The sequence below is a fragment of the Nannospalax galili genome, unplaced genomic scaffold (genome assembly GCF_000622305.1).
Source record: "Nannospalax galili isolate Female #2095 unplaced genomic scaffold, S.galili_v1.0 scaffold237, whole genome shotgun sequence".
Taxonomy (NCBI): Eukaryota; Metazoa; Chordata; class Mammalia; order Rodentia; family Spalacidae; genus Nannospalax; species Nannospalax galili.
Genome location: NW_008339924.1, coordinates 1,467,878 through 1,495,107, shown reverse-complemented (window position 1 = coordinate 1,495,107; position 27,230 = coordinate 1,467,878). Strand labels below are relative to the sequence as shown.

General features: G+C 54.4%; 1 protein-coding gene across 2 annotated transcripts; it reads left to right on the top strand.

Annotated features, from left to right (window-relative positions):
* Positions 1-27,081, top strand: Plxnb2 (plexin B2). 2 transcript variants are annotated; one of them, XM_008834744.3, is made up of 39 exons: positions 1-136; positions 9,514-9,563; positions 10,041-10,093; positions 13,059-14,145; positions 14,465-14,647; positions 14,731-14,859; positions 15,549-15,649; positions 15,781-15,907; positions 16,259-16,412; positions 17,085-17,199; positions 17,295-17,403; positions 17,500-17,601; positions 17,954-18,046; positions 18,358-18,439; positions 18,508-18,668; positions 18,757-18,905; positions 19,017-19,125; positions 19,300-19,436; positions 19,527-19,697; positions 20,073-20,202; positions 20,313-20,540; positions 20,664-20,840; positions 20,955-21,094; positions 21,249-21,349; positions 21,460-21,689; positions 21,789-21,970; positions 22,221-22,287; positions 22,417-22,563; positions 23,237-23,393; positions 23,493-23,593; positions 23,676-23,760; positions 23,928-24,082; positions 24,169-24,329; positions 24,398-24,545; positions 25,330-25,394; positions 25,554-25,629; positions 26,064-26,138; positions 26,235-26,371; positions 26,449-27,081. In XM_008834744.3, the coding sequence occupies exons 4-38, from the start codon at positions 13,072-13,074 to the stop codon at positions 26,337-26,339; spliced, it is 5,526 nt and encodes a 1,841-aa protein (XP_008832966.1). In that variant the 5' UTR covers positions 1-136; positions 9,514-9,563; positions 10,041-10,093; positions 13,059-13,071; the 3' UTR covers positions 26,340-26,371; positions 26,449-27,081. The 2 variants fall into 2 exon arrangements, with proteins under 2 accessions (XP_008832966.1, XP_017654087.1); XM_017798598.2 differs by having other exon boundaries at positions 26,446-27,081.
* Positions 27,082-27,230: the final 149 nt, after the last annotated feature.

Sequence of the window (27,230 nt, the reverse complement as noted above, 5' to 3'; positions counted from 1 at the left end):
GGGCGGGGCCGGCGGCTCCCGCGCGCTCCGGCCCCTCCTCGGCCACACAAAGGCCCGTCTCCATGGCAGCCGCGGGGCCGGAGCGCAGCGCAGAGCGCGGCCCCGGCGCCATCGAGCCTCGGCGGTGGACGAGCAGGTATCGCACTTGCGGATGGGATCGCGGGGGGCGTCGCGCGGGATCCAGGCTTCGCGGTCCGCGGCGCTCGGCCTGCGCACCCGGGAGCGGGGACCTAGGGTAGTGCAGCCGCGCCGGGGGCGTCGCGGGCCTGCGCCTCCACTGTGTCTGTCTGTCCAACCCGTAGGGCCAGGCCGCTCCTGCACCTCCGGGTGGCGACCGGGCCTTCAGAGCCTGGAGACTGGCCTGGCGGGGCGGGTCCCGGCCACCCTGTGGAGCCTCAGCGGACCGGGTCTAGTTTCAGACCCTCCCTTCGTGCCCATTACCCTCACGGAATCGGCGGACCAAAGCGAGACCCTTCGTGTTGTGTTGGACCTCCAGGCCCCAGTACCCAAGCGAAGCCTGCGCAGACGCCGGGCTCTGCCGGGGCTCTTGGGGCACAACCTCCGTAGTCCCCACACCACCTAGGGCAGGGGACGGGGGGGCAGAGAGGACCAACGCTCAGCGCCTGGTGAGACCCCATGCTTCCAGGCGAGGTCTCCGCAGCTTCTGGTGTGGTTCGTTGGTGGTGCTTGGATGCTTCTGGCATCCAGAAGGCTTGCGTCTTGGAGGGCCCCGGGCGGTTTCCATCCTTGTCCTTCACCTGCTGGCTCTTCACCTCCCCGTAGCTTCTGCCGGAAGCTGGCACCCATTTGGCCCTTAACTGCTTCCCCTGTGGTCAGGCTGTGGGTCAGGATCCTGCCTTTCTCTCTGGGTGTTTCTGAACTCAACAGTCCTGGAGCTTCTGGCCACGGTCATTTTGACTCCTTTTCCTAACTCCTTAGAGAAGACAGGAAGGGAGGTCGGCCTGTGGCCACCATGGTGATGGTGATCAGAACTGGAGCTGAGGGCAGGCCCCCAAGCCAATGAGGATGGGATTCTCTTGGTCAGTCATTTGCTCAGGGGAGTGCCCCCTTTAATGTCTCTCTTCAGTCTGTGTATTGATGGCTTTAAAGCTGAATCTCCTCAGGACTGCCCACACACACCTTGAGAGTGGGAGGTCCTGGTTGCTCAGAGGTGGGGTCTGTCAGCCTGACCACATACCTGGATGCTACCCTGGCACAGCTGGAGGGCTACTGGTAAGCTGGACTGCTTGTAGGAAGAGCCCCCTCTCTGTTCAGAAGGCCAAGTCTCTAGGAAGGTTGGGCTGGCAAGTGAGGTGTTTTGTGGGGTGTGTCAAACTTTATTGGGTTGCACAGAAATTGCTAGAGAAGACTGAGGAATAAGCAGGTAGACAGCTGAGCCATGGCCACCCCTTCTACAGGGTTGGGAAGGCCTGAGGGCTGGCCAGGGGTTCCTTACCCCAAGAAAGAGGGAAGTAAGTTACTGAGAAAAACAAGGGTTTGGAATGCAAGTTCCCCCCTGGCCCCCCTTCCTCTACCGGCCGCCTGCCAAGAAGGAATTATTTTGGATTATCCAGCCGTGTCCAGAGGCTGCCACAGTCGTGGGAGAGGGATCCACTTCCGGCTGGGCCCGTGGGTTGAGAGCCGGAGGAGGGAGGGGCTGGCAAGTCCAGGCAGCTCCACCACCTCCCATGACTGCTCAAACCAGTCAGGGGCGGGTTAGTAGGGCATGCGTCACCTTGGATTGGAGAAGGCCCCAAGATTGGCTCCTCTGTGGGCCTTGTCTAGCCCGGAGTAGACCCAGGCTCCTCTGAGGAATGCCAGGGGGCAGGAGGTGCTCTGGACCCTGCTGGGAGACCCCCTTCACTTCCAGAAACCATGCACAGTTTCAGTGACAACGTCCTGGATGGGTCACACTGATGGCAGGGACTTGGATCAGGCTGAGGAAGCACATCCCTGGGGTCTGCCTGCAGTTGAACCTCAGGTTACTCTCCCATTTTCTGATAACTCACAGAAGGGCAGCCTAACCCTTGCCTGTGCATGTCCCCCACCATTGGAACGTGGTACTGGTCAGGACATCCCACAGGTGGGTAGAGATGCTATTGGGATGTTGCTGTGCTGAGTTGGCTCCTGGGGTTGGTGGCTGCCCAGCTCCTTGCAGGGCTGTGTTTCCAGCCACCTACATGGAGGTCACACTGGGAGGCAGTGCCTGCAGCTGAGGCCCAAGGGCAGGAAGCCCAGGGGCTTGGCCCTGGCCCTTGCTAGTGGAGCAGAAGAGATTGGATTGGAAGGGACTGGGCTGGGCTAGGCTGGCAACCTATGGAGAGGTCCATATGGCACATGTTCCCCCTGCTAGAACTCCAACCATTCTGGAACATCATGTCCTGTCTTCTATCTGGTATGTTTCATCATGGCAGGTGCTGATGGCCCTTCAAGGATGTTGGCCATGGGCAGGGATCACTGGCAAAAGGACCTTCTAGCCCTCTCCCTTGCTGTCATTCTGAGCTAGGCAAGACCACCTGCGTGCCAGGCCCTCTGACATGGAAGGACTGTTACCCAGCAGTCTAGCACTCCTTAAGTCATTCCCTTGTCCCTTTCATTGATTCGGGCTCCTCACCTTGCTTTTGATATTCAGAAAGTAAGCTTTTTATCCCTGTTGAGGGCCTCTGGTAAAAAGACTCTGCCTTGGACATTGGTAGGAAAAGGAGGTGAGCTAGCTGGTCAGAACTCAAACTGAGGCCTGGCAGTCAGAGCCAGCTCATGGAAGGCCAGCTTGTGGAGACTGAGCCTGCCCCTAGCCTTACTTCCTTTCTGCCCTCAAGCTAGAGGGGGTAGGGGCTGAGTAGAACCCCTCCCCCAGGGCAAATGGCTGTTTGTGTTTAGGGTGGGGCTATGAGTGGGTAGGGCTGGGCTCTGACTAATTATAGGCTGGGAAGGGCTGAAGTGTAGGGGAGGGTAATGGGGTAGTAGGGCAGCTGCCCCAGATCTCCTCTTTCCAGACCTCACATGATTCCTCTTTCTTCCTCTCCAGGGTTTCACATCCCCTGACACAGGCTTCTGCTCCCTGCCCCCCAGCTGTGTGAGGCCCTTTCTCCCCTCTGTTGACCTAGTAAGGACTCTGCCCTGTCCTTGGGCTCTCTGACTACAGGTGCTGCTTTGAGCCAGGCTCTGGAACAGCACCTCACTGGCCCTTCTACACTGTTAGAACATCTGAAAGATGGGATGGTCCTCTGCTATCCTGCACCCCAGCCCTAGTGAGGCCTTCCTTTAAAATTCATGAACCTGTGACAGTACTGAACTCAAGCCCCAAATGGAGTTCAGATGGCCAGGGATGGTAGAGCTGCCCTTGGAGCAGGTCTGTACCAATCCACAGTGAAAACTGTCACTGGGAAGAGCTCAAGCTGGTCTAGACTTAGAACTGGTGGGACTATTTCCAGTCTTTTGTCATTCTCTGGTCCCGCCTCTGCAGCCCAATGTCCCCGCCCCCAACCTGGCTCATTGCCTCCCACATGGCTGGCAGCCTTCCCTGGGATGTCCCCATGGACTGACTGAGTTCACACCTGAGCTGCCTAGGGTCCCAGTGGACTACATACAGAAGGGGCTCAACCTGGACTGAGATACCGTGCTGGGGGCAGGGCTGGGCTTGGTGGCCACAGCCTCTCAGCTCCCTGAACTTCAGAAACCTAGCAGTTCCCCATTCTGGGTGCCATCTGGGTCCTGGCCCCCAGCCTTAAGGAGAAGAAGGGAGGTCCATCAGGTATAGCCTTTGTTCTAACTCCAGCTCTGTCATCAGCCCAGCAGCCTGGCCTAGGACATGTCCTATTTGGACAAAGGGACCAGGCACTTGGAGGTAGGGTCCCTCTGGCACACTGACTAGTAGTTCAAATGTAAAGACCCTGGCTGAAGAAGAGAGGAAAAAGCCTTGATTGATGGTCATTCAGGAGGTCACTTGTGTCAATACTGCCCTTGGGACCCTGTCCTGGCAGTATTGGGGGGATTTGCTGTGTGCAGGGCTAGAACTCTCTTCCCAGGTGGCCTCCTGTAATCTTTGGCTTTGGCTCTGGCATGCCACCAGTGTTAGACTGCCTTGGGTTCACCTGTGGAATTGGTGATGGCTTCATGTCAAGTGTAAGGATATACTGGGGGGGACACATTGAGAACCTAGGAAATCTTTTCAGAGTAGGAACCACTCCTATCTCTTCTGGCTCATGTTGTGTGTGGAAGGCTCAGGCCATCTCCAAGAGTCTTCAGTCCATAGCAGGGTATGCTGCAGGCAGCAGGAATGACAGCTAAGAGGGCAATCTGTGATTGTCACATTGTCCACCGAGACCCCTCACTTCATCCTCAAGAACCCTAACCTAAACCTAGATAAGCACTGGGTCTGACATTAGCTCCAACACAAGAATGTTGCTCTGTCTTGAGAGGAACCAGGTAGCATAAGTGGTTCAGAGACCAAGGACCCTAAACCTTTTCCTGAAAGAAAGCTGCCCTGGGGCAGAAAAAGAAGAGTCCTATTCTGGACCACACTCTACCCTAACCTCATGCACTCGACACAGAAACACCTCTTTACTGCCCAGCAAGGAGGAGAAGTTATTTTAAGTTGAGCTGGGTGAGCTGGCTAGGATGAGGGATGGGTGACAGGAGGAAGGGACTCCAGCATGGTCCACTCACTCCCTCAGCTCCAAAAACGTTCACCCCAACTGGCCACTGGAGTGGAGGATTCAGCTTCCCTACTTCCACCTTGCTATTAAATCTGATCTGGGGGATCTCAGGGCTAGAAATGTCAAGAAGGACCGAGGCAGCGCCCCCTAACCCGACCCCCCTACCTTTGTGCAGCAGCACTCTAGAGCACAGCTCTCCACCTCTTCCAGATTTACTATTTAGACCTGTAGACCACAGTGGCCTCTGGTGTGTCAAGCTCTTCACTGAATAGAGGAAAAAGCTGGGTCTAAGGGCCCCAAATTCTCAACCCCATGTACATACCAGCAGCACCTCCCACTCTGAGCTGGGCATTTACTCTTTGGAAAATCCCAGGCCTTCCTAAGTCCTGAGTGCTTGCCCCACCTGTCTCACCTGGACATGGGACCTTGCTTACTGTTTGACCTTCAGACTCTGTTCAGCATCCCTCAAAGTATGATGTCCCTGCCAGGCTCCTTGATCAGTGTAGGAGACTGACCAGTGAGTAACCCTCCAGGCCAAGCTCCTGCCCTCCCAGCTCTGAAAAGCCCATTAGGGTATCCTCCAATGACTCAGTATTGGGATCTATGTACATGTTACCTGATTAAAGTCCTCAGCTCATGCCTGGAAATTGATTCTAGGTATTAGGGCAAGACCTTCCTGCTGGCAGGACTCTGACAGCATCATGGACATGTGTGTACCTGCACATGTGTGGTCATGTGGGAGCAGTGGCTAGCACCCAGGCTTGGCAAGGTACCCTAAGCTAATTGTAGGGTTCAGTGGGGAGGTGGGGCTGGGGTGACCGTGGAGGTACTGACAGGCTGACAGGGAGATTACAGGCCTAGCTGGCTCCTCTCTCACTCAGGCCCTCACCCATCCGCCCCCATGTCCACCCCTGGCTCCTGCTCAGAGTCCCAGGAGATTCAGTGGAACTTGTTCTGGGCCAGTTGCAGCCTCCATGAGCTTCAAGCTGCCCTGGCCAGCAGCATCTAGGCAGCACCTGGTGAGCCTGGGAAAGGGCGAGAGAGGGAAGAAGTGTAGGAGTGGGAGAAGTGGGATAGGAAAGCAAACATCAAGTCCCCTCCAGGAGCCTTTCTGTGGCCTCTGCAGCTGGCTGAACTTTCCAGTCCTCTTGAGCTGACTGCCTTGGCAGTGGTGACAGGACCCATTTGTGTCCTTCCTCAGTTTGCTGAGTTTGGAGGTACTCCAGGAGCACAGTAACCCCTTGGAGAGTGACTTGGATTCAGAGTGATGAATCTGGAGACCGGCTGTGTAGGTAGGGAAAGAGGCCGACACTGGAGTGTGATGAACCTGGTGGGGTACAGCCATGGCCAGTCAGGACCTTGTGGTGGCTGGGACTTGGAGTGTACAGGGGGACAGTTTGTGATAGGGAGCCAGAACAATGGCTGGCAGTATGGGGAATCAGGCCTAACTTCCCACCAGGATAGACAGAGGCTGCTATTGGCTCAGAAGTGGGAGGGAGGGAGTCTGGAGCAGGCACTTGGGCTTTGGCCTGTCAGCTCTTTGAGGCGCCTGAGAGGGCCAGGGCTGGATGTGGAGACCCTAGGTACTGGGTGCCCTCAGGCCTCAGGCAGAAAGGTGACTTGGATGCAACCTGGGCTAGGGAGAGAGTAAGTGAACAAGCCGGGGCTGGGACAGTGCTGACCCAGACCCTGAAATGGTGGTGTTCAAAGGTAAAACCTGCCTTGGGAGCCTGGGCTAGTGGGGAGAGGTTGTCTGAGACCCTGGGTGGGGTTCTTACTCAGCCCAGCAGGAAGCTTTCTGCACTGACGCTGGGCTCCCACTAGCACGTCACTTGGCCCTGGAGCACCACCCCTGCTCCTAGGTGAGGTGGCGCCGGTGGAGCTAGGTCATCCTCTAAGGAGTTTGTGCGGATATCCCCGGGGGTCTAGCCTAAGGCTGCTTGAAAGGCCAGACCGTGCTTGGTGAGCTGACCGCTGGATAGGGTGGCGGGGCAGCCCTGTGACTGACCCTGGGCGGAGCTACCGGCAGTGGGGCGGAGCCGCGTTTAGCTCCCCTTCCCGGCCGGGACTTTGGTAGGTAATGGCCGGTTCGTCCTGCTGCAGTGCCTGACACCAGGTTAGCATCGCAAGGGGATGACTCCTGACGGTTGCCGCTGTTACTGTCACCCGAGGTCGGGCTCCCACCTGCCCATCGCTTTGTAAGGTTCTCCAGCCGGGTGAGGCTCGCGCCAAAAGCGGAGTCCACGTGTTCCCCCCAGGTGTACACTGGGGTGCGGGGCCGGGAGAGTGCGGGGACTCCGGGACCGCCGGCGTCTCCACAGGGGCCGCTGGAGGAACCTGGGTCGCGCCTCGTCCTCGCCAGGGGTCGGCCTCCAGTGCGGTTCCCAGGTAACCGTCCTGCGCTCCCGCAGGAGTCTGGCGACCGCGGCGCTGGGGGAGGGGGCCTGCCACCTGGGTCGGTCTGGAAGGAGCGAGGCCCAGGCCGGCTCCCAGGTGTGGGGACCGGCCCAGCCTCCTGGGTTGTACTCTGACCGGGCTGCCAGGTGGGTGGAGTCTGGTGCGCGGGCACAGGGCGCGCCCTCACGTGGTCCTGCGTGCGCCCGGTGGCGGTCCCCGGGCACAGTGTTGCTGCTTCGCGGAGCTTCGAGGGGCATCGCAGCCCCTCCCTCTGGCTTGTTTTGAAAACAACGGAGCCTCGGATTTGCGGGCGCCGTGGCCTGTTTTGTCGCTCCTGATTTGTTTAACGCTCGCGGCTAATTGCGGATTTTTGTTGCCTTTGGGAGAGCGGACGCTCCGCCTCCTGGGTGCCAGCTGCAGCGGGGGAGGGGTGGCTTTGGTTTCCCCGAGGCCCTGTACCCCCACCCCCCCCATCCCCGGTGTGGTCGCCTATTCCGTAGTCCCAGTCTTGACCTGTGGGTGGTGCAGTTCCCACCCTACCTATTAGAGTCCTTGAATCCCGGCCTCCCTTGACACCTGGGCATGAGCTTAGGCGGAAATCGTTCCTTTCTCCCTGACAGTGCCTGGACCCCCTCACTCTTGCTCTCAGTCTTTGGTTTGCCGTCCTGGCCCCAAGGGGACCCCAGGTGTGCTCTCCTGCAGACCCGTACTGCCTCTTGTTGATTTGATTTGAGCCTTAAGAAACCGTGCTGCCTAGCCAGGCTTGGTTCCGCATGCCTTTAATCCCAGCACTGGGGAGGCAGAGACAGCTGGGGCTACAGGGAGACGCTGTCTCAAAAAGACCAAAAAAAAACCAAAAAAAACCCAAACCAAAAAAAGGAACCATGCAACGTGTGCATCCGAAGATGCTGAGAGCCAACTGGTTCTCACCCTGTGAGACCGCCCTAGAGTTGAGAAACTCAGTTGAGTGCCCCAGCCAAGGAATCTGGATTAAAAGAGGCCTGGGGTGAGAAGAACCTGAGGAAGGAAGCCTCAGTGGGCCCAGCGCCCCTGCTCCCTATGCTTGACTAAGAAGGAAATCCTTAAGTTTCAGGCCTGGAGGCTGGCACAAGGCATGTGTGCTCTCAGCCCTCCCGTTGTGCTCTCCTTGGTCCGTCTCCCACAGTCTCTGGGTCAGATTTGACCCACAGAGGGCTCCTTAAGTGATAATCATAGAGGATGAGTGACAGTGACCAGGGAAAGCATATCAGGGTGCTAAAGGGTAGGTAGATAATCCCCTCTGAAGGGGTGTTATCCCTAACCTACATATGGGGAAACTGCACATAGTAAATAGTTCATGTAGCTGCCATAAAGAGGCAGAGCTGGGTTTGAACTAGAGTAGTGCCCTTCAAGTCCTGCAATGCTGAAGCACTCAGAAGAGAGGTCTTTGTCTGGACTATGGGGGAGGGCACTTCTGGGAGCCAGAGGTGAAAGGGTAGGAGCATCAAGCCTGGACTGGACTTGGTAGTCTCTAGAGGGGTAGAAGCAGTGCTACTTTTATGTCTAGGAAGTGTTAGCCTTAGAGGATCCTGGTGGGGGAGTTAACAGTGGGGAGCCAGCCAGTCAACCGGTCAGCCTGCCTTCAGTGAATTCTGGATGGTGGACCCTGCTTGGTCAGGGGCTGGCTCACCAAATCCTTCTGAGACAAACATAACAGATTGCTCAGAAAAGAGCTATCTTGTTGCCTTCAGGAGTCACGCAGTAGAGAGCTGGGTCCTAGATGGTCTGCTGTAAAGAATCTGGAGATAGAGACTTCCCCTTGTACACAGAGTCCCATGTGCCCCTTGATCAGGTTAATCCTTCCCTATTCATGTAGCGACTGAGGACACTGAAGTGAGGCCTGATAATCTGCTTGCAGTCACCATAGGTCCAGGCCTGGGTCTGTTAAATGCGGGTGTGGGCTAGAGAAACCATGGGACACTTCTACACACGGCATGTGGAGGATGTTGGTGGGGCAGAGGTGGACAATGCCTCCAAGAGGAGGTACTGGGGCTCTTTGCTGGCCTAGAAGTGCTGGGAACAGACCTATAGTATCTAGACTAGGTCTGGATGCACCCTCCTCCCTGCTCACAAGGTTCACCATAGTTTTCATGTGGAGTTGAGGGATTTCAGACATCAGGAACTAGCACTTTGGTAGAATTGAATGAGCTGGGATCTTGGTGTAGTCCATCACCTGCCTCTGCAGTGCAGTTTGCCAGGGTGTGTCTGGAGCTGTCAAACTGTTGCCTGCAGCAAACCTACTGGGAAGTACCCTTGGTCTGTACCTCCTTTCTGGCCTATACCCACTGTTTCTAGGAGAAAGGGTACAATAGTAAGACCTGCTGAGTGCTACAGTGTAACATTCTCAGATTTTTCATGAATGAATTTTAGTCCTTACTAAACTCTGGGGTTAATTTACTGTTACTGTGTCTATTTGCAGATGGGGAAATGAGGCACAGAGAAGTTAACTTGCCCAGGGTCACACAGCTAGTAAGTAGAATCTCATAGTTATGGGTTTACATGTTTTTCAGAAAGCAGTTATTCTTTGTTTTGGTTTGGTTTTGGGCTTTTTTTGGACTGGGTCACACACACAGATCTACCTGCCTCTGCCTCTCAAGTGCTGGAATTAAAGGTGTGTACCACTACACCCAGCCAGAAAGTAGTTATTTTAATCAGAGTAATATACATACCTAGTTTAATAGTACAATAGACTTGTAATGAGAAGAAACTGCCCTGCCCCTGAGCAAAGGAGAGTGGCCAGCCTTGGTTGTGTTTTGCAAAGACAAGGTGAATACACTTGCTTTAAAGGCCTGAAAGTGTTGGAAGGGCCATGCTGGGGGAGGGGGGATGGAGGAGTAGAGGCCAGATGGGGTCCTGTGGGCCATGTATCCTTGACTAGGAGCAGAAGAGAGGGGGGGAGGTAGGACAGCCTCCCAGAGTGGCTGCTTTTTCTCCTTTGCCCTCTAGAGAATCCTGATGCCAGCCTGAAACAGAGACTGAGCTAGATCACTGGAGCCTTGGTAAGTGAGTGACTGTGGCAATGCAGTGAAGCCAGAAGTGCTACAAATCACCTGTTTTGGAGTCCTGAGTCTATATCTCTGTAGCTGTTCCCCCGGTCTGGTCTGGGTGGACAAGTCAGCTAGATAGACAAGCTCAGAGAGCAGGGGTGTATGCAGGTTCATAGCACCCCTGAGGGGGGATGGGGAGCCTCTTGTTCATGGCTTCCTTGAGCCCCAGTTCTTTGAGGCCAGGTTTTGCTCAGGTGGGCTGGGTGTTGAGGCATTGGCTTCTGGAATATTGGTCTGGAAATCTTTGCAGGTACCCTGGGAATACGTTCCAGGTCAGTAGCAGGTTAAGGTATGTGTAGTTTCTTGGAAGTATACCTTTTGAACTTCAGTGGGAAGGAGGCTGACTGGTGCCCCTGAGGAAATCCCCACTAGCCAGGCAAACAGGGATTCTGGACCTAGTTGAAAACAGGAAGCTCTGGCTGGCTGCCCTCCCATTCCAGGAACATCAGTGACAGGAAGCTCAGCTCTGCCCGGTGCTTGCAGCTCACACTGCCAGAGCACCACTGCGGTCAGGTGCTCTTTGCTCCCTGGCCTGGCCAGGCACATCTCTCAAGGCTTATTTGTCCAGGAAGTAGAAGGGAACTGCCACCTACAGAGTACAATCCAGGTCCCTCCTACCACCCAGAAGGCACTGGGACTGGAGCGTCCTTGTCCCACTACCTTGGTATCTGGGCTTTTTGGGTATGTGTATGCACACTCATGCACAGTGCTGAAAACCCAGGACCTCATATATGCTAGGCAAGTGTCCTACCACAGAGCTACACCCCTGCCCTCTAGTCCAGTTTTATTGTTGGGTTTTCCTCAGGTGTATGGTTGGTCCTGAGGCTCAAAAATTGATGGTGACCAAAGAGTTGACCTTACATCCATGTGATAAAGCTTCTTTTGGTGTGAGCTCCTTACATAGGGAGGAGGTGGCCAGTCTCCTTGCTAAGGTTAATGAAGAGAAGAAAAGCTCCTAGGAACCTGGAGGGTAGCTGAAGGGAGATTGTGGTGGGTGTCCCATGCCCCACCTCCCTTTAGATTAGCCCCTGGTTCAGGCCCTAGGCTAGAGTTTATATACCAATGGAGGCCAGGGGTGGAGGCTGGCACAACCATGCTAAAAAGGTGGTTGGTCAGGTTTGGGGCTATGTAGACTATGGCCCTTCCCCCGCCTGCGCTCCACCCCCTTCCACTCTCTCCCAGGCTGGGAACATTCCATTCATTCCCTTTCCTGGGAGCTGACAAGCTACTGCAACTTGGTGAGCTAGAGAGGTGAGCCTGTTGAGCCTGAGCAAACTGGCCTCGAGGTCAGGCCTTCTGGGGTGTGGACTGGCATGTAAGAATCTGGGGTAGAAACTGGCTAAGGGACAATGGGGCCCAAGGCTCTGAGCATAGCCTTGGAATCATGGGTAACTCAGCTTCACCCTTCTCTCTCTGGATAGCCACCCCCACTCCAGGACCCCCCTAGGTTGGGACACCCTCCCACCCCCACGCCCTGAAGTCCTAAAGGGCATTGATGAGGCCTGGTGCCTCAATTCTTCCTCTATACTTCCCATTGGCCAGGTGCTTCTTCCTCAGTACACCTTCTAGGTCTGAAGAAGCTTGGAGGGGTACAGAATAGAAATGAAGGACAGGTGGAGGTGTAGGGCCCATAAGAGAAAGCCATCACCCTGTTCCAGTAAACTCAGCTTCATCCACAGTTCAGGCCCCAGAAATGTCTTCCTTGGCCATAAGCAGAACAGAACTCTCTTGGAAGAGAGGGATACCAGCTAGGGCTCTCAAAGGGAGAGGAAATGTAGTGGTTAGAGGCAAGTCAGCATCCTGACCCTACCCACCCCCTCCAGGCTGCCTAATGCAAGTTACTTCCACTTCATATCTGTTCCTTCACTTGTTACTGGAAAGTTTCCAGTCTAAGCCTGGGGTATGTGTCATAGAATTGTTTTTAATGGTTCTAATGTTTCTTTTTCTTTTTCTTTTCTTTGAGACACAGTCTCCCTGTAGCCCCAGGTAGCCTGGGACTCGCTCGCTCTGTAGACCAGGCTGGCCTTGAACTCACAAAGATCCACCTGCCTCTGCTTCCCAAGTGCTAGGATTAAAGGTGTGCACCACCATGCCCAGCTTATTTTTAAAATTTTAACTGCTGTTTTATTTTGTTTTTCCCTGGGGAGTGAGAATATACAAGAATACCCAGGGTAATCTTAAATGGTGTGGTAGATTCTCTAGAGGTGTCCTTGCTGTTGTACCCATGGGTAGTCACACTGGTCAGGCATACTCAGTGGGTCCTGGCGTGGGGCATTCTCAAGCATTTGGAAGACAGAGCTGAATCTATCTCTCAGGGTCCACTCACAGGGCCCCAGATTTCTCTTCCAATTGAACATTTGACCCAGGCTCATAGACGGTATAACACAGACACAGACACAGACACAGACACACAGACACACACACACACACACACACACACACACACACACACACACACAGAGCCAGGTGTGGCCTGCCCCAGCCCCAAAGCTGCCACCTTTTGCACCACACATGGGTATGCTACCTTTGAGTCTGGTGGATCTGGAGTTGCTTACCCCTCCTCAGGAGGCAGCAACTAGAGAGAGCTATCAAGGGAGAGGCTGAGGGTTCTGGTGGTGAGCATAAATAGAATGTGGTTGGCTAGGCCATATGAGTGGGCCTTCAGTTGCAGTTCTGGTCTCAAGACTCAACATGTGCATGAGTAGTATGGGTCTACTTGCTCACAGGTCTGGGATTGGTGCCTGTGACCACTTGTAGCTTCTTGAGAGGCATATGTGTGAATAGCTGGGAGACTAGAGCTATCTCTTGGGGGCTTCCCTAAGGGACTGTGTCCCTCTGTGGCCTATGTTCTGGTCATTCAAGGCAGGGACTGGATGAGAAGCCTGGCCTTACCTGACCCTACTGTCTTTCCCCACAGAGTTCTGGGGGCAATGGCTCTGCCACTCTGGGCCCTGACCCTTCTGGGTTTGATGAGCCTAGGGGTGAGCCTAAGGCTCCGGAAGTTGGATGTTTTCCGCAGCAACACAGAGCTGAACCACCTGGTTGTGGATGAGACCTCAGGTGTGGTATATGTCGGGGCAGTAAATGCACTCTACCAGCTGAGTGCTGACCTGCAGCTCCAGCAGCATGCAGTCACAGGCCCTGCCATGGATAACAAGAAATGCACACCACCCATAGAGGCTAGCCAGTGCCATGAGGCAGTGTCCACTGACAACGTCAACCAGCTGCTGCTGCTCGATCCACCTGGGAAGCGCCTAGTTGAGTGTGGCAGCCTTTTCAAGGGCATTTGTGCCCTGCGTGCCCTGAGCAATGTCTCAGTGCGCCTGTTTTACGAAGATGGCAGTGGTGAGAAGTCCTTTGTAGCCAGTAATGATGAGAGAGTGGCCACAGTAGGGCTGGTGAGCTCCACACACCCTGATGGGGAGCGTGTGCTGTTTGTGGGCAAAGGCAATGGGCCACATGACAACGGCATCATTGTGAGCACCCGCCTGCTGGACAGGGCTGAGGGCCGGGAGGCCTTTGAGGCCTACTCAGACCACACCACCTTCAAGGCTGGCTACCTATCTACCAACACTCAGCAGTTTGTGGCAGCCTTTGAGGACAGCGTGTATGTTTTCTTCATCTTCAACCAGCAGGACAAGCACCCTGCCAGGAACCGCACATTGCTGGCACGCATGTGCAAAGATGACCCTTCTTACTACTCTTATGTAGAGATGGACCTGCAGTGCCAGGACCCCAGTGACTCCCAAGGCTCTGCCTTTGGCACCTGCCTGGCAGCCTCTGTAGCCACACCAGGTGCTGGCAAGGTGCTCTATGCTGTCTTCAGTAGGGATGGCCGGAGCAGTGGGGGGCCTGGTGCAGGCCTCTGCATGTTCCCACTAGATGAAGTCCATGCCAAGATGGAAGCCAACCGAAATACCTGCTATACAGGCACCCGAGAGGCAGGCCGGGAGACCTTCTACAAGCCCTTCCACGGAGAGATCCAATGTGGTGGCCATGTACTAGTATGTGTCTTTGTTTATGGAGTGTATGTTTCCCCTCCCCTTCCCACTCATGCCGGGGTATATGCAGTGTTGTAGCTGAGGCTCGAAAAGCATGAGGCTTCTTGGCATGTCAGTTATTGCTCTTGTTCCAGGCCTATGCTGGGTGTTACTGTATATAGCAGCAAATGGGTCCACCTCCTATAGACCCTTGTTCTCAATGATTTTGATGGGAGTTGGGGGGCACATGGAGGATTGGGCCTGACCATTGTAGCTCAGAGCCCTAGTAGGAAAGGGCTTTGGAGACAAGGAGGTCGTCCCCTCCTAATGCTGTGATCTACAGGGTGCCAGTGAGAGTTTCCCATGTGGCTCGGAGCATCTGCCCTACCCACTAGGCAGTCGTGATGGACTCACCGCCACTCCTCTGCTACAGCGTGGGGGCCTGAATCTCACAGCAGTGACCGTAACTGCTGAGAATGGTCACGCTGTTGCTTTCCTGGGCACCTCAGATGGCCGGATCCTCAAGGTGCAGCCCTGGGCAGGGAGGCTCCTGAAGGGGTCATCTGTGCCTGAGGCCCCTATCCTCATGGACTGCCTTGGTGCTCACAGGTGTACCTCGCCCCAGATGGCACTTCTGAAGAATATGGCTCTATCCTTGTGGACATCAACAAGAGAATCAAACAGGACCTGGCACTATCTGGAAACCTGTCCAGTCTGTATGCCATGACCCAGGATAAGGTCAGCCTAAAGATGGTCCCAGAAGGTGATAATGATTCAGACCACTGTAATAGGCCTAGAGGGTATGCTGGATCTTGCACTGGACAATGATCAGAGTTTGGGCTCATGTATCCTATCCAGTTTTGAGTTTCCATAGCACCACTGCTGCTTCTCCATGGTTTTATTTTACAGTGGTGCGGATTAAAGCCATGGTGGTTTGGTTTTGTTTCTTGTATTTTTTTTTGTTTTGTTTTGTTTTTGTTTTTTGGTCTTTTTGAGACGGGGTCTCCCTGTAGCCCCAGCTGTCCTGGAACTCACTAGTAGACCAGGCTGGCCTTGAACTCACAGAGATCCGCCTGCCTCTGCCTCCTGAGTGCTGGGATTAAAGGCATGGTTTTATGTGTGCTAGGCAAGTGCTTTTTCACTGAGCTGTATCCCTAGTCCTCCCTTTCTCTCCTTTGTCTCAGTTCAGTTTCCCTTTCTTGTCCTGCCCCAAGCTTGTAGGTGGGGTGGGTGTGAGTCCCTGCACCAAACTGACCTATTGTAAGTTGAACTTTTATTGGACTCCCTGCTTGGGTAGGCATGTCTGATGTGCTTGGTCTGTGGCTGTTCCTAACACCTTTAAGTTTGAGTTGATGTCTCAGACTTTCAAACAGCGTTCTGTATCTGTAAGTCATTTTCTCCTAAATGCCTTTCTACCCTACCCCTAGGTGTTCCGACTTCCAGTGCAGGAGTGTCTGAGCTATCTAACCTGTGCTCAGTGCCGTGATTCCCAGGACCCCTACTGTGGCTGGTGTGTTGTCGAGGGACGGTGAGCAACTTGCCCCTGCCCTGGTAGCCCAGAGGGCTATGGAGGGAAACACAACCCTGTCCTCAGGAAAGCAAGACCCTGCCTAGAGGTCAAGGAGTACTGGGACTGAGGTCACCCTTTGGACCTTGCAGATGCACCAGAAGGGCTGAGTGCCCAAGGGCTGAGGAAACTGGCCACTGGTTGTGGAGCCGGGATAAGTCCTGTGTGGCCATCACTGATGCTCATCCACAGAACATGAGCCGGCGGGCTCAGGGAGAGGTATGTGTCAGGTGGTAGAAAATGGATGGTGTACAGGACCAGGTGGGGGACTCTACCTGTTGACAAGGAGCTATTAGACAAGCAAGGAAGCTGTGGCCAGCCCCTTTGTATCCAGTGGGCAGACCCAGACCCTATCCCAGGGGCTCCTGAGTAACCCACATGACATTCCAGACAAAGTGGAATCAGGTTCTAGAGAATTCTCATCAGCCAACACATGCTTAGAACAGGGCTAGAGGTACTTTTCTAACAGCTTAGCCTTGCTCCCCCCTCCCCCCCAAGCCCCTTCCCCAAGACTGGGTATGTGGTAACAGGCTGGGAGGGGTGTGTCCTAGTGCAAACTACTCCCCACAGGTACAACTGGCTGTCAGCCCCCTGCCCACCCTGACTAATGAAGATGAGCTGCTGTGCCTCTTTGGTGAATCGCCCCCACATCCTGCCCGTGTGGAGGGGGATGCTGTCATCTGCCACTCCCCAAGCAGCATCCCTAGCACACCACCAGGCCAAGGTGAGACCCTATTCTTCAACCCCTGGGCCGGCACAGCTTTTTCTTGAACACAGCTGTGAGCTGTCCACTCTCACATTCTAGCCCATTGAGTACCATGTGGGAGCCAATCCTGGGTACAGGGTGCTATAGGGGAAAAGGAGACACTAAGTCTGGAAGCGGTGCTCTGTCCTGGGGAAACCAAGATCAAGACCCTGTATACCAGGTCAGGCACTGCTAATTTGTACAGTTGCCCATTACTTTTCCCTGCTGTGTCCAGCCTGAGACGTTTGGAGCTGTCCCCTGAGGCTTGACTGCTATGCCTATCCCTTGAGTATTGGTGGTAATGAGGGCACATGCAGTGACGTGGGCAGGGACCTACGAGGTCCTCCCACCCAGACTCTGAGGAGCCACTGCCCTCAGTACCTGCAGGAACAGAGAGAGGGTGCCAAAGCAGCCAAGCCCAGGGGAGAAAGACTAGCCCAGCCCTGGGAGCTGACACCTGAGCCCAGATTTGACAGCATGTAGCATGCCAGCTGAGCCTGCAGATTGGCGTGACCATACTGGGCCCTAATCCCCAGGACAGACCTGCCCTCAGCCTGTTATTGGGGGAGCTCCAATTACCTTGCTGCCTGCTGTCCCTGGACTTTGTGCCTTGGCTACTACCTGATACATTCTGCTATCTGTAATTTGTAGATCATGTGGCTGTGAGCATCCAGCTTCTCTTCAGACATGGCAATGTCTTCCTCACCTCCCACCAGTATCCTTTCTATGACTGTCGTGAGGCTATGAGCCTGGTAGAGAACCTACCGTGAGTCCTGCCTTTCTTTTGAGGCTCCTGCTATACCCCAGTCCTAGGTTCCCTTTACACCTCAGACCTCTTACCCGCTTCTGACCCTCTCCCAGGTGCATTTCCTGTGCTAGCAACCGCTGGACTTGCCAATGGGACCTGCTTTACCATGAGTGCCTGGAGGCCTCATCTAACCCAGAGGACAGATTCATACGTGCCCACATGGTAAATGTCACTGTATAGAGCAGCCAATTGTTTGTCCAAATAAGGGCACAGGTGGTGTGAGAGGTATTCTACCTGACCGGGTTTACTCTCTCCTAGGAAGATAATTGTCCCCAGTTCCTGGACCCTAGCCCTTTGGTCATCCCCATGAATCATGAGACAGAAGTGATTTTCCAGGGCAAGAATTTGGATACTGTGAAGGTGTGGAAGTCCTGGGGCAAAGTCTAGACTTGCCTCAAGGGTCATCCTCCTGAAGTTGGGGTTCCTGGGACCAGTCCTGTCCTCCCTTATTTGGAGCCAAGCTGGGGAGAGAACAATCAAGAGGGAAGGAAGCATGGGGTTTTCAGAGGCACCTGAGCATGGGAGCAGAATAGAGGAGTTGAGGCTCTCAAGGACTGGGGGGCCCAGGGGCCAGGTAACGGGATGGTGGACGTTCCCTGATTGAATAGTGGAGGTTCCCTGGGGCTCAAGTGGCTTTAAGAGTCCTCCAAGAGGCCAGGGAAGTTGGCTGGCTTGTCCAATTTCCAGAACATGCTGACTGGACTCTCTGTAGGTCTCCTCCCTGCATGTGGGCAGTGACCTGCTGAAGTTTGAGGTGGCTGTGACCATGCAGGAGCCAGGAACCTTCTCTTTTAGGACCCCAAAGGTACAGCTCCAAGCCAGACTGGTGGTGGTGGGTGGGGTGTTACTTGAGAAGAGGAGCTGAAAAGGGGCCCTTAGCTAGGGTCTTACCCTTCCTGCCTTGTGACCTGTGGAGGTGGCAAGTTGTCCCTGAGCATGTCTACCTGTGTCCCTTTCGCCAAAGGATCTAGTCTCCCATTTCAGGTGGCACACCTCCCTTACCCCTGGCCACCTGATGGCCCTCATTGACCTTTGGCAGTAAAGAGACTCCTGTGACTATGGGGCAACCCTGGGGGCAGGAAGTACAGTATGTCCCTGTGTGTGTCCCCCTTCAAGCTATCCCATGATGCCAATGAGACGCTGCCTCTTCACCTGTATGTTAAATCCTTTGGCAAGAACATTGACAGCAAGCTCCAAGGTAGGTGGGGGTCTCTGGAGAAGGTGGGGTAGGGGACAGGGCAGCCACTGACTACATTCTCTTCACAGTGACCCTCTACAACTGCTCCTTTGGGCGCAGCGACTGTAGCCTGTGTCTGGCTGCCGATCCTGCCTACAGGTGTGTGTGGTGTGGTGGGCAGAACAGGTGTGTGTATGAAGCTCTGTGCAGCAATGTGACTTCTGAATGCCCACCGCCTGTCATCACCATGGTGAGTTCTGTCACACACCTTTACCCTGTCCCTACATCCTTATCCTGCTGAAGCTACTTGGTCACTCACTGGGTTCTGCCAATTTCAGATCCAGCCCGAGACAGGCCCTCTGGGTGGGGGCATCCGTGTCACCATCCTTGGGTCCAATTTGGGTATCAGAGCAGATGATGTCAAGAAGATCACTGTGGCTGGCCAGAACTGTGCCTTTGAGCCAAGATGGTACTCTGTATCTACCCGGCAAGTAGACTCCCCCAACCTGGACCTCTTGGCTGGGGAGGATAGTAACTGAGCAGGCAGAAAGTAGAAGATAGGTGCGTAAGAGCTTAGATGGGTTCTGTTTACTGCCAGGATTGTGTGCGCAGTTGAGGCTGCAGAAGTGCCCTTCACTGGAGGTGTTGAGGTGGATGTTAATGGAAAACTCGGCCAGTCACCACCCAGTGTCCAGTTTACTTATCAAGTAAGTGCCTGACCCTTGACTAGATCCTGGACTAGACTTGCAGGTTGAGAAGATGTGAGTCTGCCCTCTGCTGCTGACCCCAGGCCTGTTGGTTTCTAACAATAATCACTGTCTGGGGGAGGTCTGGGGTTCAGCAGCAGAGGCTGAACTATTTGGCATGTTGTTGGCTTTCAGCAACCCCAGCCCCTCAGTGTGGAGCCACAACAGGGACCACAGGCAGGTGGTACAACACTGACCATCAGTGGCACCCATCTGGACACAGGCTCCAAGGAGGATGTGAGGGTGACCCTCAATGACATTCCTTGTAAAGTGTGGGTATTACTGAGTCTGGCTGGCCCTGGGGACAGGGTTGAGTAGTAAATCAAGCCTGTGTTGATGCTGACAGGCACCTCCCACTCTAGGACCAAGTTTGGGGCCCAGCTGCAGTGCATCACAGGCCCCCAGTTGGCTACTGGCCAGGTAGCCCTAGAGATCTACTATGGGGGCTCCCACGTGCCCAGCCCTGGCGTCTCCTTCACCTACTGCGAGAACCCGGTGTTGCGAGCCTTCGAGCCAATGCGAAGCTTTGTCAGGTGTGGCCTCTCTCCTTCCTAGCTAGTGTCCTTTCTCCCCAGCACTATCTGCTGACCTACAAGGAATGTGGCAGAACTGGGCAGGGCAGCAGAAAGACTCCTCCGGAAAAACCCCACTATACCCAGATGTTCTTCCACAGAACCCAGATGGCAGGGTCAGAGCAGGGTACTCTCAGACCCTGAGTGTTACTTCCCCTCCCTCCGACTGGTCACATGCTCTGAGTATGCCTGCTACTCTGCTACCTCCCAGTGCTCACACTGCCCACTGGGGTAGAATGGATCAAGAAGCATCCACTTTAAAGCTGGCTGGGCACCACCTCCCTTGCCTGGCTGAGCTCACTCAAGCACTGCACCCCACCCCTCCCCTCAATCCAGTGGTGGCCGGAGCATCAATGTCACAGGCCAGGGCTTCAGCCTCATCCAGAAGTTTGCCATGGTTGTCATTGCTGAGCCCCTGCAGTCCTGGCGGCGGCGGCGGGAGGCTGGACCCCTGCAGCCTACAACGGTCAGTCTGCTGTGGGTTGAGGGCTTAGTTCCAGTGTCAGTAACTAGGAACATGCCCAGGAGGGGCAAGGTCTGCACAAAGTGGTCTGAGGTCTTGGACCTATCCAACAGGTCATGGGCACCGAGTATGTATTCTACAATGACACCAAGGTTGTCTTCTTGACTCCTGCTGTTCCTGAGGAACCTGAGGCTTATAATCTCACTGCATTAATACAGATGGATGGTCATCGTGCCCTGCTCAGGACTGAGGCCGGTGCCTTTGAGTATGTGGCAGACCCCACCTTTGAGAACTTCACAGGTGGTGTCAAGAAGCAGGTCAACAAGCTCATTCATGCCCGGGTGAGGAGATCTACAGCTTGGGGACTTGGGGATTCAGTACCCAGGTCAATGTGGGGCACAGACCTGGGGTCCAGACTCAAGACCCTTCCTGGTCATACTGACCTGCCATCTGCTTCCTCCCAGGGAACCAATCTGAACAAAGCCATGACACTGCAGGAAGCTGAGGCATTTGTGGGTGCCGAGCGTTGCATTATGAAGACACTGACTGAGACTGACCTCTACTGTGAGCCCCCTGAGGTGCAGCCCCCACCCAAGCGGCGACAGAAGCGAGATACCACACACAACTTACCTGAATTCATTGTGCGTGAGAGTGGGAGGGCTGTGGAGGGCCTGGGCATGTCCAGCAGCGCCAGGCTCTCAGGAGAAGCCACCGCTGCCCATACCTGCCTTCGCTGAGCCCTAGCTTCTACACAGGTGAAGTTTGGCTCCCGAGAGTGGGTGCTAGGCCGGGTGGAATATGACACACGTGTGAGTGATGTGCCGCTCAGTCTCATCCTGCCTCTGGTCATCGTGCCCATGGTGGCTGTCATTGCTGTATCCATCTACTGCTATTGGTGAGCCCTGCCCCAGGCAAGCTGGTGACATTCCCCTCATCCCTCTGTCCACACTTGCTGCTGCCCTGTTCAGAGCAGATTTGCAGAAGCTCCTAATCCTGGGCTGCCTAGCAGCTGACCTGTCACGGCCCAAGAGCTGCTCTGTGCCCCGCAGGAGGAAGAGCCAGCAGGCTGAGCGCGAATATGAGAAGATCAAGTCCCAGTTGGAGGGCTTGGAGGAGAGTGTGAGGGACCGCTGTAAGAAGGAATTCACAGGTAAGGACCATCCCAGGCAGGTTGATCTTCCTCTTAGAGGTGGCAGGTGGCCACCCCTTAGGCCAGAGGCTGCAGGGCAATATGTCTAACCCTTTTCCCATGCCCCCCAGACCTAATGATCGAGATGGAGGACCAGACGAATGATGTGCATGAGGCAGGCATCCCCACACTGGACTACAAGACCTACACTGACCGTGTCTTCTTCCTGCCCTCCAAGGATGGTGACAAGGATGTCATGATCACTGGCAAGCTGGACATCCCTGAGACACGGCGGCCCATTGTAGAACAGGCCCTCTACCAGTTCTCCAACCTGCTTAATAGCAAGTCTTTCCTCATCAATGTGAGCAGAGAGGGGCCAGGGCAGGACACCTTAGAGGGTCAGTGTGGGGCAAGACCACAATGCAGGTGCTTAAGAGTACTCTGTCCTGCCATCCTGCAGTTTATTCATACCCTAGAGAATCAGCGGGAGTTCTCTGCTCGTGCCAAAGTCTACTTTGCATCACTGCTGACTGTGGCCCTGCATGGGAAGCTGGAGTACTATACAGACATCATGCGTACACTCTTCCTGGAGCTCATGGAGCAGTATGTGGTGGCCAAGAACCCCAAGCTGATGCTGCGCAGGTTTGTGGGTGGGTACAGGGCAGCTATGGCAGAGGCTGTGTGAATGGCATTGGGGGAGGGGGTACAGGCCTTTAAGACAGATGCAAAGCCACAACCTACCCACAGGGGCTACGCTACCCTTCTGCTTACGTGTGCCCCACGATGGGTCTCTGGGATCTGGATAGAGGGAGGTATGATCAATGTGAGGGTGGAAGAATGCTTGCAAGAGCCTGCTGGGCCTTAGGGATATGAGACTTCTCTGTACCACCAGGTCTGAAACAGTGGTGGAAAGAATGCTGTCTAACTGGATGTCCATCTGTCTCTATCAGTACCTAAAGGTGAGCTCCACCTAGGGTCAGGGCCTAAGTGCCTTGAAGTGGGCCCAGCCCCGCTATTGTAAGTCTACTTCCTGACCCAAGTGTGGTCAGTCTTATGACTCCTACTCACATGGCCCTGTGTTGCTCCAGGATAGTGCAGGTGAGCCCCTGTACAAGCTCTTCAAGGCCATTAAACACCAGGTAGAGAAGGGGCCAGTGGATGCTGTGCAGAAGAAGGCTAAGTACACCCTCAATGACACAGGACTGCTTGGGGACGATGTAGAGTATGCACCTCTGGTGAGTCTCCCAAGGCCAGGAGGGGCCTTGGAGGTTGAGCCAGGAAATTGGACTGGACTCTATCTTAGATGTCAGGAAAGTCAATCTGGTCAAGGGAGGGAGTTAGAGGCTGTTCCTCTCTGTCCTTAGAGTATATTCTTTTTTTCTTTCTTTCTTTCTTTTTTTTTTTCTGTAGCCCTTGCTGGCCTAGAATTTGCTGTGTAGATGTATAGGCAAGGCTGGGCTCAAACTCACAGAGATCCACTTGCTTCTGTCTTCCAAGTGCAAAGATGTGCACCACCATGTCTGGCTCACAGCATATTCTCTATGGTGGACCTGTGCTATCTGTGCTCACCCTCTTAAGAGGGCTGGGACGGTAGACATGGGCTCTGTGCAAGTACAGGCACCCATGAAGACTTAAAAGCACCCTTATCCTCAGCTAGTTGCATCCTAGTTGTCCCATGCCTTCCTCACTGTGTGCATGAGAGGTGTGTGTACAGTGTGGAATTTTATGTCCTGCCTGTGTTTATTTTCCCTCAAGTTTGTAAGAGGTATGTGTGAGCTCATCCTTACCAAGTTCTCCTGGGTAGGACTTCATCCTTACCAAGTTCTCCTGGGTAGGACTTCTGTGGGGCAGAAGTATGATTGTGACAGACCCTTCCTAGCTGGTCTTTCTTCCTGTGTTCCTTGACAGACGGTGAGCGTGATTGTTCAGGATGAAGGTGTTGATGCCATCCCAGTCAAGGTCCTCAACTGTGACACCATCTCTCAGGTCAAGGAGAAGATCATCGACCAGGTGTACCGTACACAACCCTGTTCCTGCTGGCCCAAGCCTGACAGTGTGGTACTTGGTGAGTACCCACCTATTCATGAGTCCCATGTGCCTGACTGTGTGGGAATGGGCAGCATGGGGCCTTGGGCTCCAAAAAGTGAGCTATGTCTTCTTTCAGAGTGGCGTCCTGGGTCCACAGCTCAGATTCTGTCTGACTTGGACCTGACCTCTCAGAGGGAAGGCCGGTGGAAGCGCATCAATACCCTGATGCACTACAATGTAAGTGTGGAGGTGGCCCAGGCAGGGGTTACCATGGACCTCATGGTGGGAACATGGCCTTCCCTCATGATTCTGTTTTCAGGTCCGTGATGGAGCTACCCTCATCCTGTCCAAGGTGGGAGTCTCCCAGCAGCCAGAGGACAGTCAACAGGATCTGCCTGGAGAACGTGAGTCTGTGCCTCCACCCTGTTCTTCTAGTCCCTAGTCTGTGAAGACCACATCCACCCTCTTCTGCCATCTAGGGGACCCAGAGTCCCTACATACCTAGCTCCAAGTCATGCCTACCTTGGTATCTGGGGTGGATCTGGATCCTTCAGCTTGCTGCTCCCTATAGGCCATGCCCTGCTGGAGGAGGAAAACCGTGTGTGGCACCTGGTACGACCAACCGACGAGGTAGATGAGGGGAAGTCCAAACGTGGCAGTGTGAAGGAGAAAGAGCGAACCAAGGCCATTACAGAGATCTACCTGACGCGGCTGCTGTCAGTCAAGGTGGTAACACTCATGTACACACACACTCCCCGACACTGGTACCTGGGCTGTGCCTCAGGGATCAGTCACACTGAGGTCTTCTACAGGGCACACTGCAGCAGTTTGTGGATAACTTTTTCCAGAGTGTGCTGGCACCTGGGCATGCAGTGCCACCTGCAGTCAAGTACTTCTTTGACTTCTTGGATGAGCAGGCAGAGAAGCATGACATCAGAGATGAGGATACCATCCATATCTGGAAAACTAACAGGTAAGGCCCTGCCCTGCCTGCCCCTGCAGTAGCCCAGCAGCCCCTCACTGCCTTTTTTTCTGCTGCAGTTTACCGCTCCGGTTCTGGGTAAACATCCTGAAGAACCCACATTTCATCTTTGATGTACATGTCCATGAGGTGGTAGATGCCTCCCTGTCAGTCATTGCACAGACCTTCATGGATGCCTGTACTCGCACAGAGCACAAGCTGAGCCGTGTGAGTAGAGGCCTGGGACACAGAGCTGGGTCAGCTGCCCAGGAGGTGTAGAGAGCCTAGGCTGGACAGTGGTCCATAGGGGTAGACTGGAGAAGTCATGGCTGAAATGGGGTGAATTTAGAATATACCAAAAGCTTGTCTAGTGTGGGTCTGTACATTTTGGACTAAAGTTTTAGACAAAAGCAGGTGTGTTAGGAGGGTGGCAACCAAGGCTTTAGGGTTGGCACAAATAGATCATCTACCTTCGACGCCCATGGACTGTCCCTGCTTACCTGTCCCTATCCCCAGCCTCCGCTGCTTCCTTACACAGAGAAAGTGGGTTTACTGAAAAGTATAAAATGCAAAGATACTATTCTTTTTTTTTTTTTTTTTTTTTTGGTCTTTTTGAGACAGGGTCTCCTTAAAGCTCTAGCTGGTCTGGAACTCACTATGTAGAGCAGGCTGGCCTCAGTCTCACAGAGGTCTACCTGCCTCTGCTTCTCCAGTGCTGGGATTAAAGGCATGTGCTCATCCACAAAACATTGTTTTGTTTTGAAACAGGGTCTCATTGTATAGCCCTGGCTAGCCTAGAATTTACTATATACACCAGGTTGGCCTTGAATTCATAGAGATCCACCTGCTTCAGCCTCTCAAGTGCCAGGACTGTAGACATGTACCACCATGCCTGACTTGGTATTGTTTTCTTGATGAAAGCTTTGGGAGTCTGAACAGGAGCCTCACCACCACTCTTTAAGGACTGAGTGGCTGAGCCAGGCCCAGTTTCACAGGCCTTTGTCTTCCACAGGACTCTCCCAGCAACAAGCTGCTGTATGCCAAGGAAATCTCTACCTATAAGAAGATGGTGGAGGAGTGAGTACTGCCCTGCCTTCAACCAGACCTGGGTGGCCACCCTTAATACCTGGGAAGGAGGGTTGGGAGACAACTGGAGATACCCAGGAGACCCCCAAGGCCTGGCTCTACCTCTTCCCATATATCCTGCCTCCATTTATAACCTTTCTACCCCTGCAGTTACTACAAGGGCGTCCGACAGATGGTTCAGGTCAGCGACCAGGACATGAACACACACTTGGCAGAGATTTCTAGGGTAAGGGCCACAGGGGTTCCCCAAGAATGAGGGCCCTGCTACCTCCTGCTCAGCCAGGCTCTGAACTACAGAGCTGGGTGAAACTGCTGTGCCCATGGTGAGAAAAGCAGAGGGTGGCCATGTTGGTTAGGTAAGCTGCCCTGAGTGGCAGAGTCCTGGGAAGAGGTGAGTAGACATGTATGTAGAGGCTGGTCTGTAGGCAGTGAGTAGCTCAGAACCCTGACATACCTACCTTAGGGGCTGTGGATGAGCAGATGCTGACATGTACATGGGCTTTGCATGTGGCCCCTGCCAGGGTGTGACCCTTATGTTCTTGTGTCTGGTAGTACCACACAGCCACCATATCACAGCCTGCTGTTCTGTGCAGCTGGCCTTGGGGCAGGGGGGGGGGTTCCCATTCCCTTTCCCATGCTGGTGATACTGTCATTCCCTAGGCACACACGGACTCCTTGAATACGCTTGTGGCACTGCACCAGCTCTACCAGTACACCCAGAAGTACTATGATGAGGTAGGGTCTGGGTCCCTGGGGTTGAATTCAGGGCGGCCTGTCCTCCTCTGCCAAGCCTGTGATTTGACAGATTTCCTTCCCCTCTCCTTGCCCCAGATTATTAATGCTTTGGAGGAGGACCCTGCAGCCCAAAAGATGCAATTGGCCTTTCGCCTGCAGCAGATTGCTGCTGCACTTGAGAACAAGGTTACTGACCTCTGACCTCTGACCATTACTGCTGCCTCAGGATGCAGGTGTGGTACCCTGGTATTGGGCAACCCCTTGGCATGAAGCTACATTGGCTATAGCTGAGCTCTTCTCTCCCCAGTAGAAGATGCACCCAAGGCATCTGGAGTGGGTGCAGCAGGCCCACCTCTTGTAGACTGTAGCGTCTTTCTCCTGAGCAATACTGCCCGGGCGCCCGAGTCAGCACCAGCTCCTTCCAATGGCACCAGCATCGGGTGTTCTCTGTGTTGTCTCCTGAGTGATTCGCAAATGTGCCTTACAAAGCCACACGGGGCCACTGGGGGCAGTGGGGCCTTGGCCTCCCCTTTCCATGCACCAGCAGCCTCCTAAGATACCTTGGGTTTGGCCTTGGGTAGAATCTGGGCCTGTAGCTCCCAGGGCCAGTTCCTGGACTGTGTCTGTCTGTCAGATGGAAGGAGAAGAAGCGGTACGATGCCTTCCTGACCTCACCTGGCCTCCTCGTGGGGTGCAGGCACTCCAGGTGGACTTCAGGGCCATCACTGGCTCCACCTCTAAGGTCAAGATGGACGTCAGACGTCGGGGTCCAGGTGGCCAGAGGGACCCAGAAGACTGGCAGTCCTGCTCTCAGCTGTCAAACAGGCTGTCCTGGAGGCCCTGCCTGGGTCTGGCGATGCTGGAGCAGCATCTCCCCCAGGATTACCTAACCCATTTTTGTAAATCTTGATTGTAAATCAATACACTTGTCTTTTTCACTCTCTGGTTGGCTGGGTTCTCCTAGGGCTGCTCACCTGTCCCTACCCCCTGGGCCTGTACTGCTCACAGCCTCTTTCTAGATACCAGAGTAGGCCTTTATATGGGCCAATGTGGGGCCTGGCTGGGCATGGGGATCAGGCCAGCTCTAGCACC

What these genes read in the sequence shown, in the direction of transcription:
- Plxnb2 (XM_008834744.3), top strand. Translation starts at nt 13,072, where the DNA reads ATGGCTCTGCCACTCTGGGCCCTGACCCTTCTGGGTTTGATGAGCCTA. An exon ending in GTATCCATCTACTGCTATTG is followed by an intron (nt 21,095 to 21,248) that starts GTGAGCCCTGCC and finishes TGTGCCCCGCAG; the next exon opens with GAGGAAGAGCCAGCAGGCTG. An exon ending in CCCAGAAGTACTATGATGAG is followed by an intron (nt 26,139 to 26,234) that starts GTAGGGTCTGGG and finishes TCCTTGCCCCAG; the next exon opens with ATTATTAATGCTTTGGAGGA.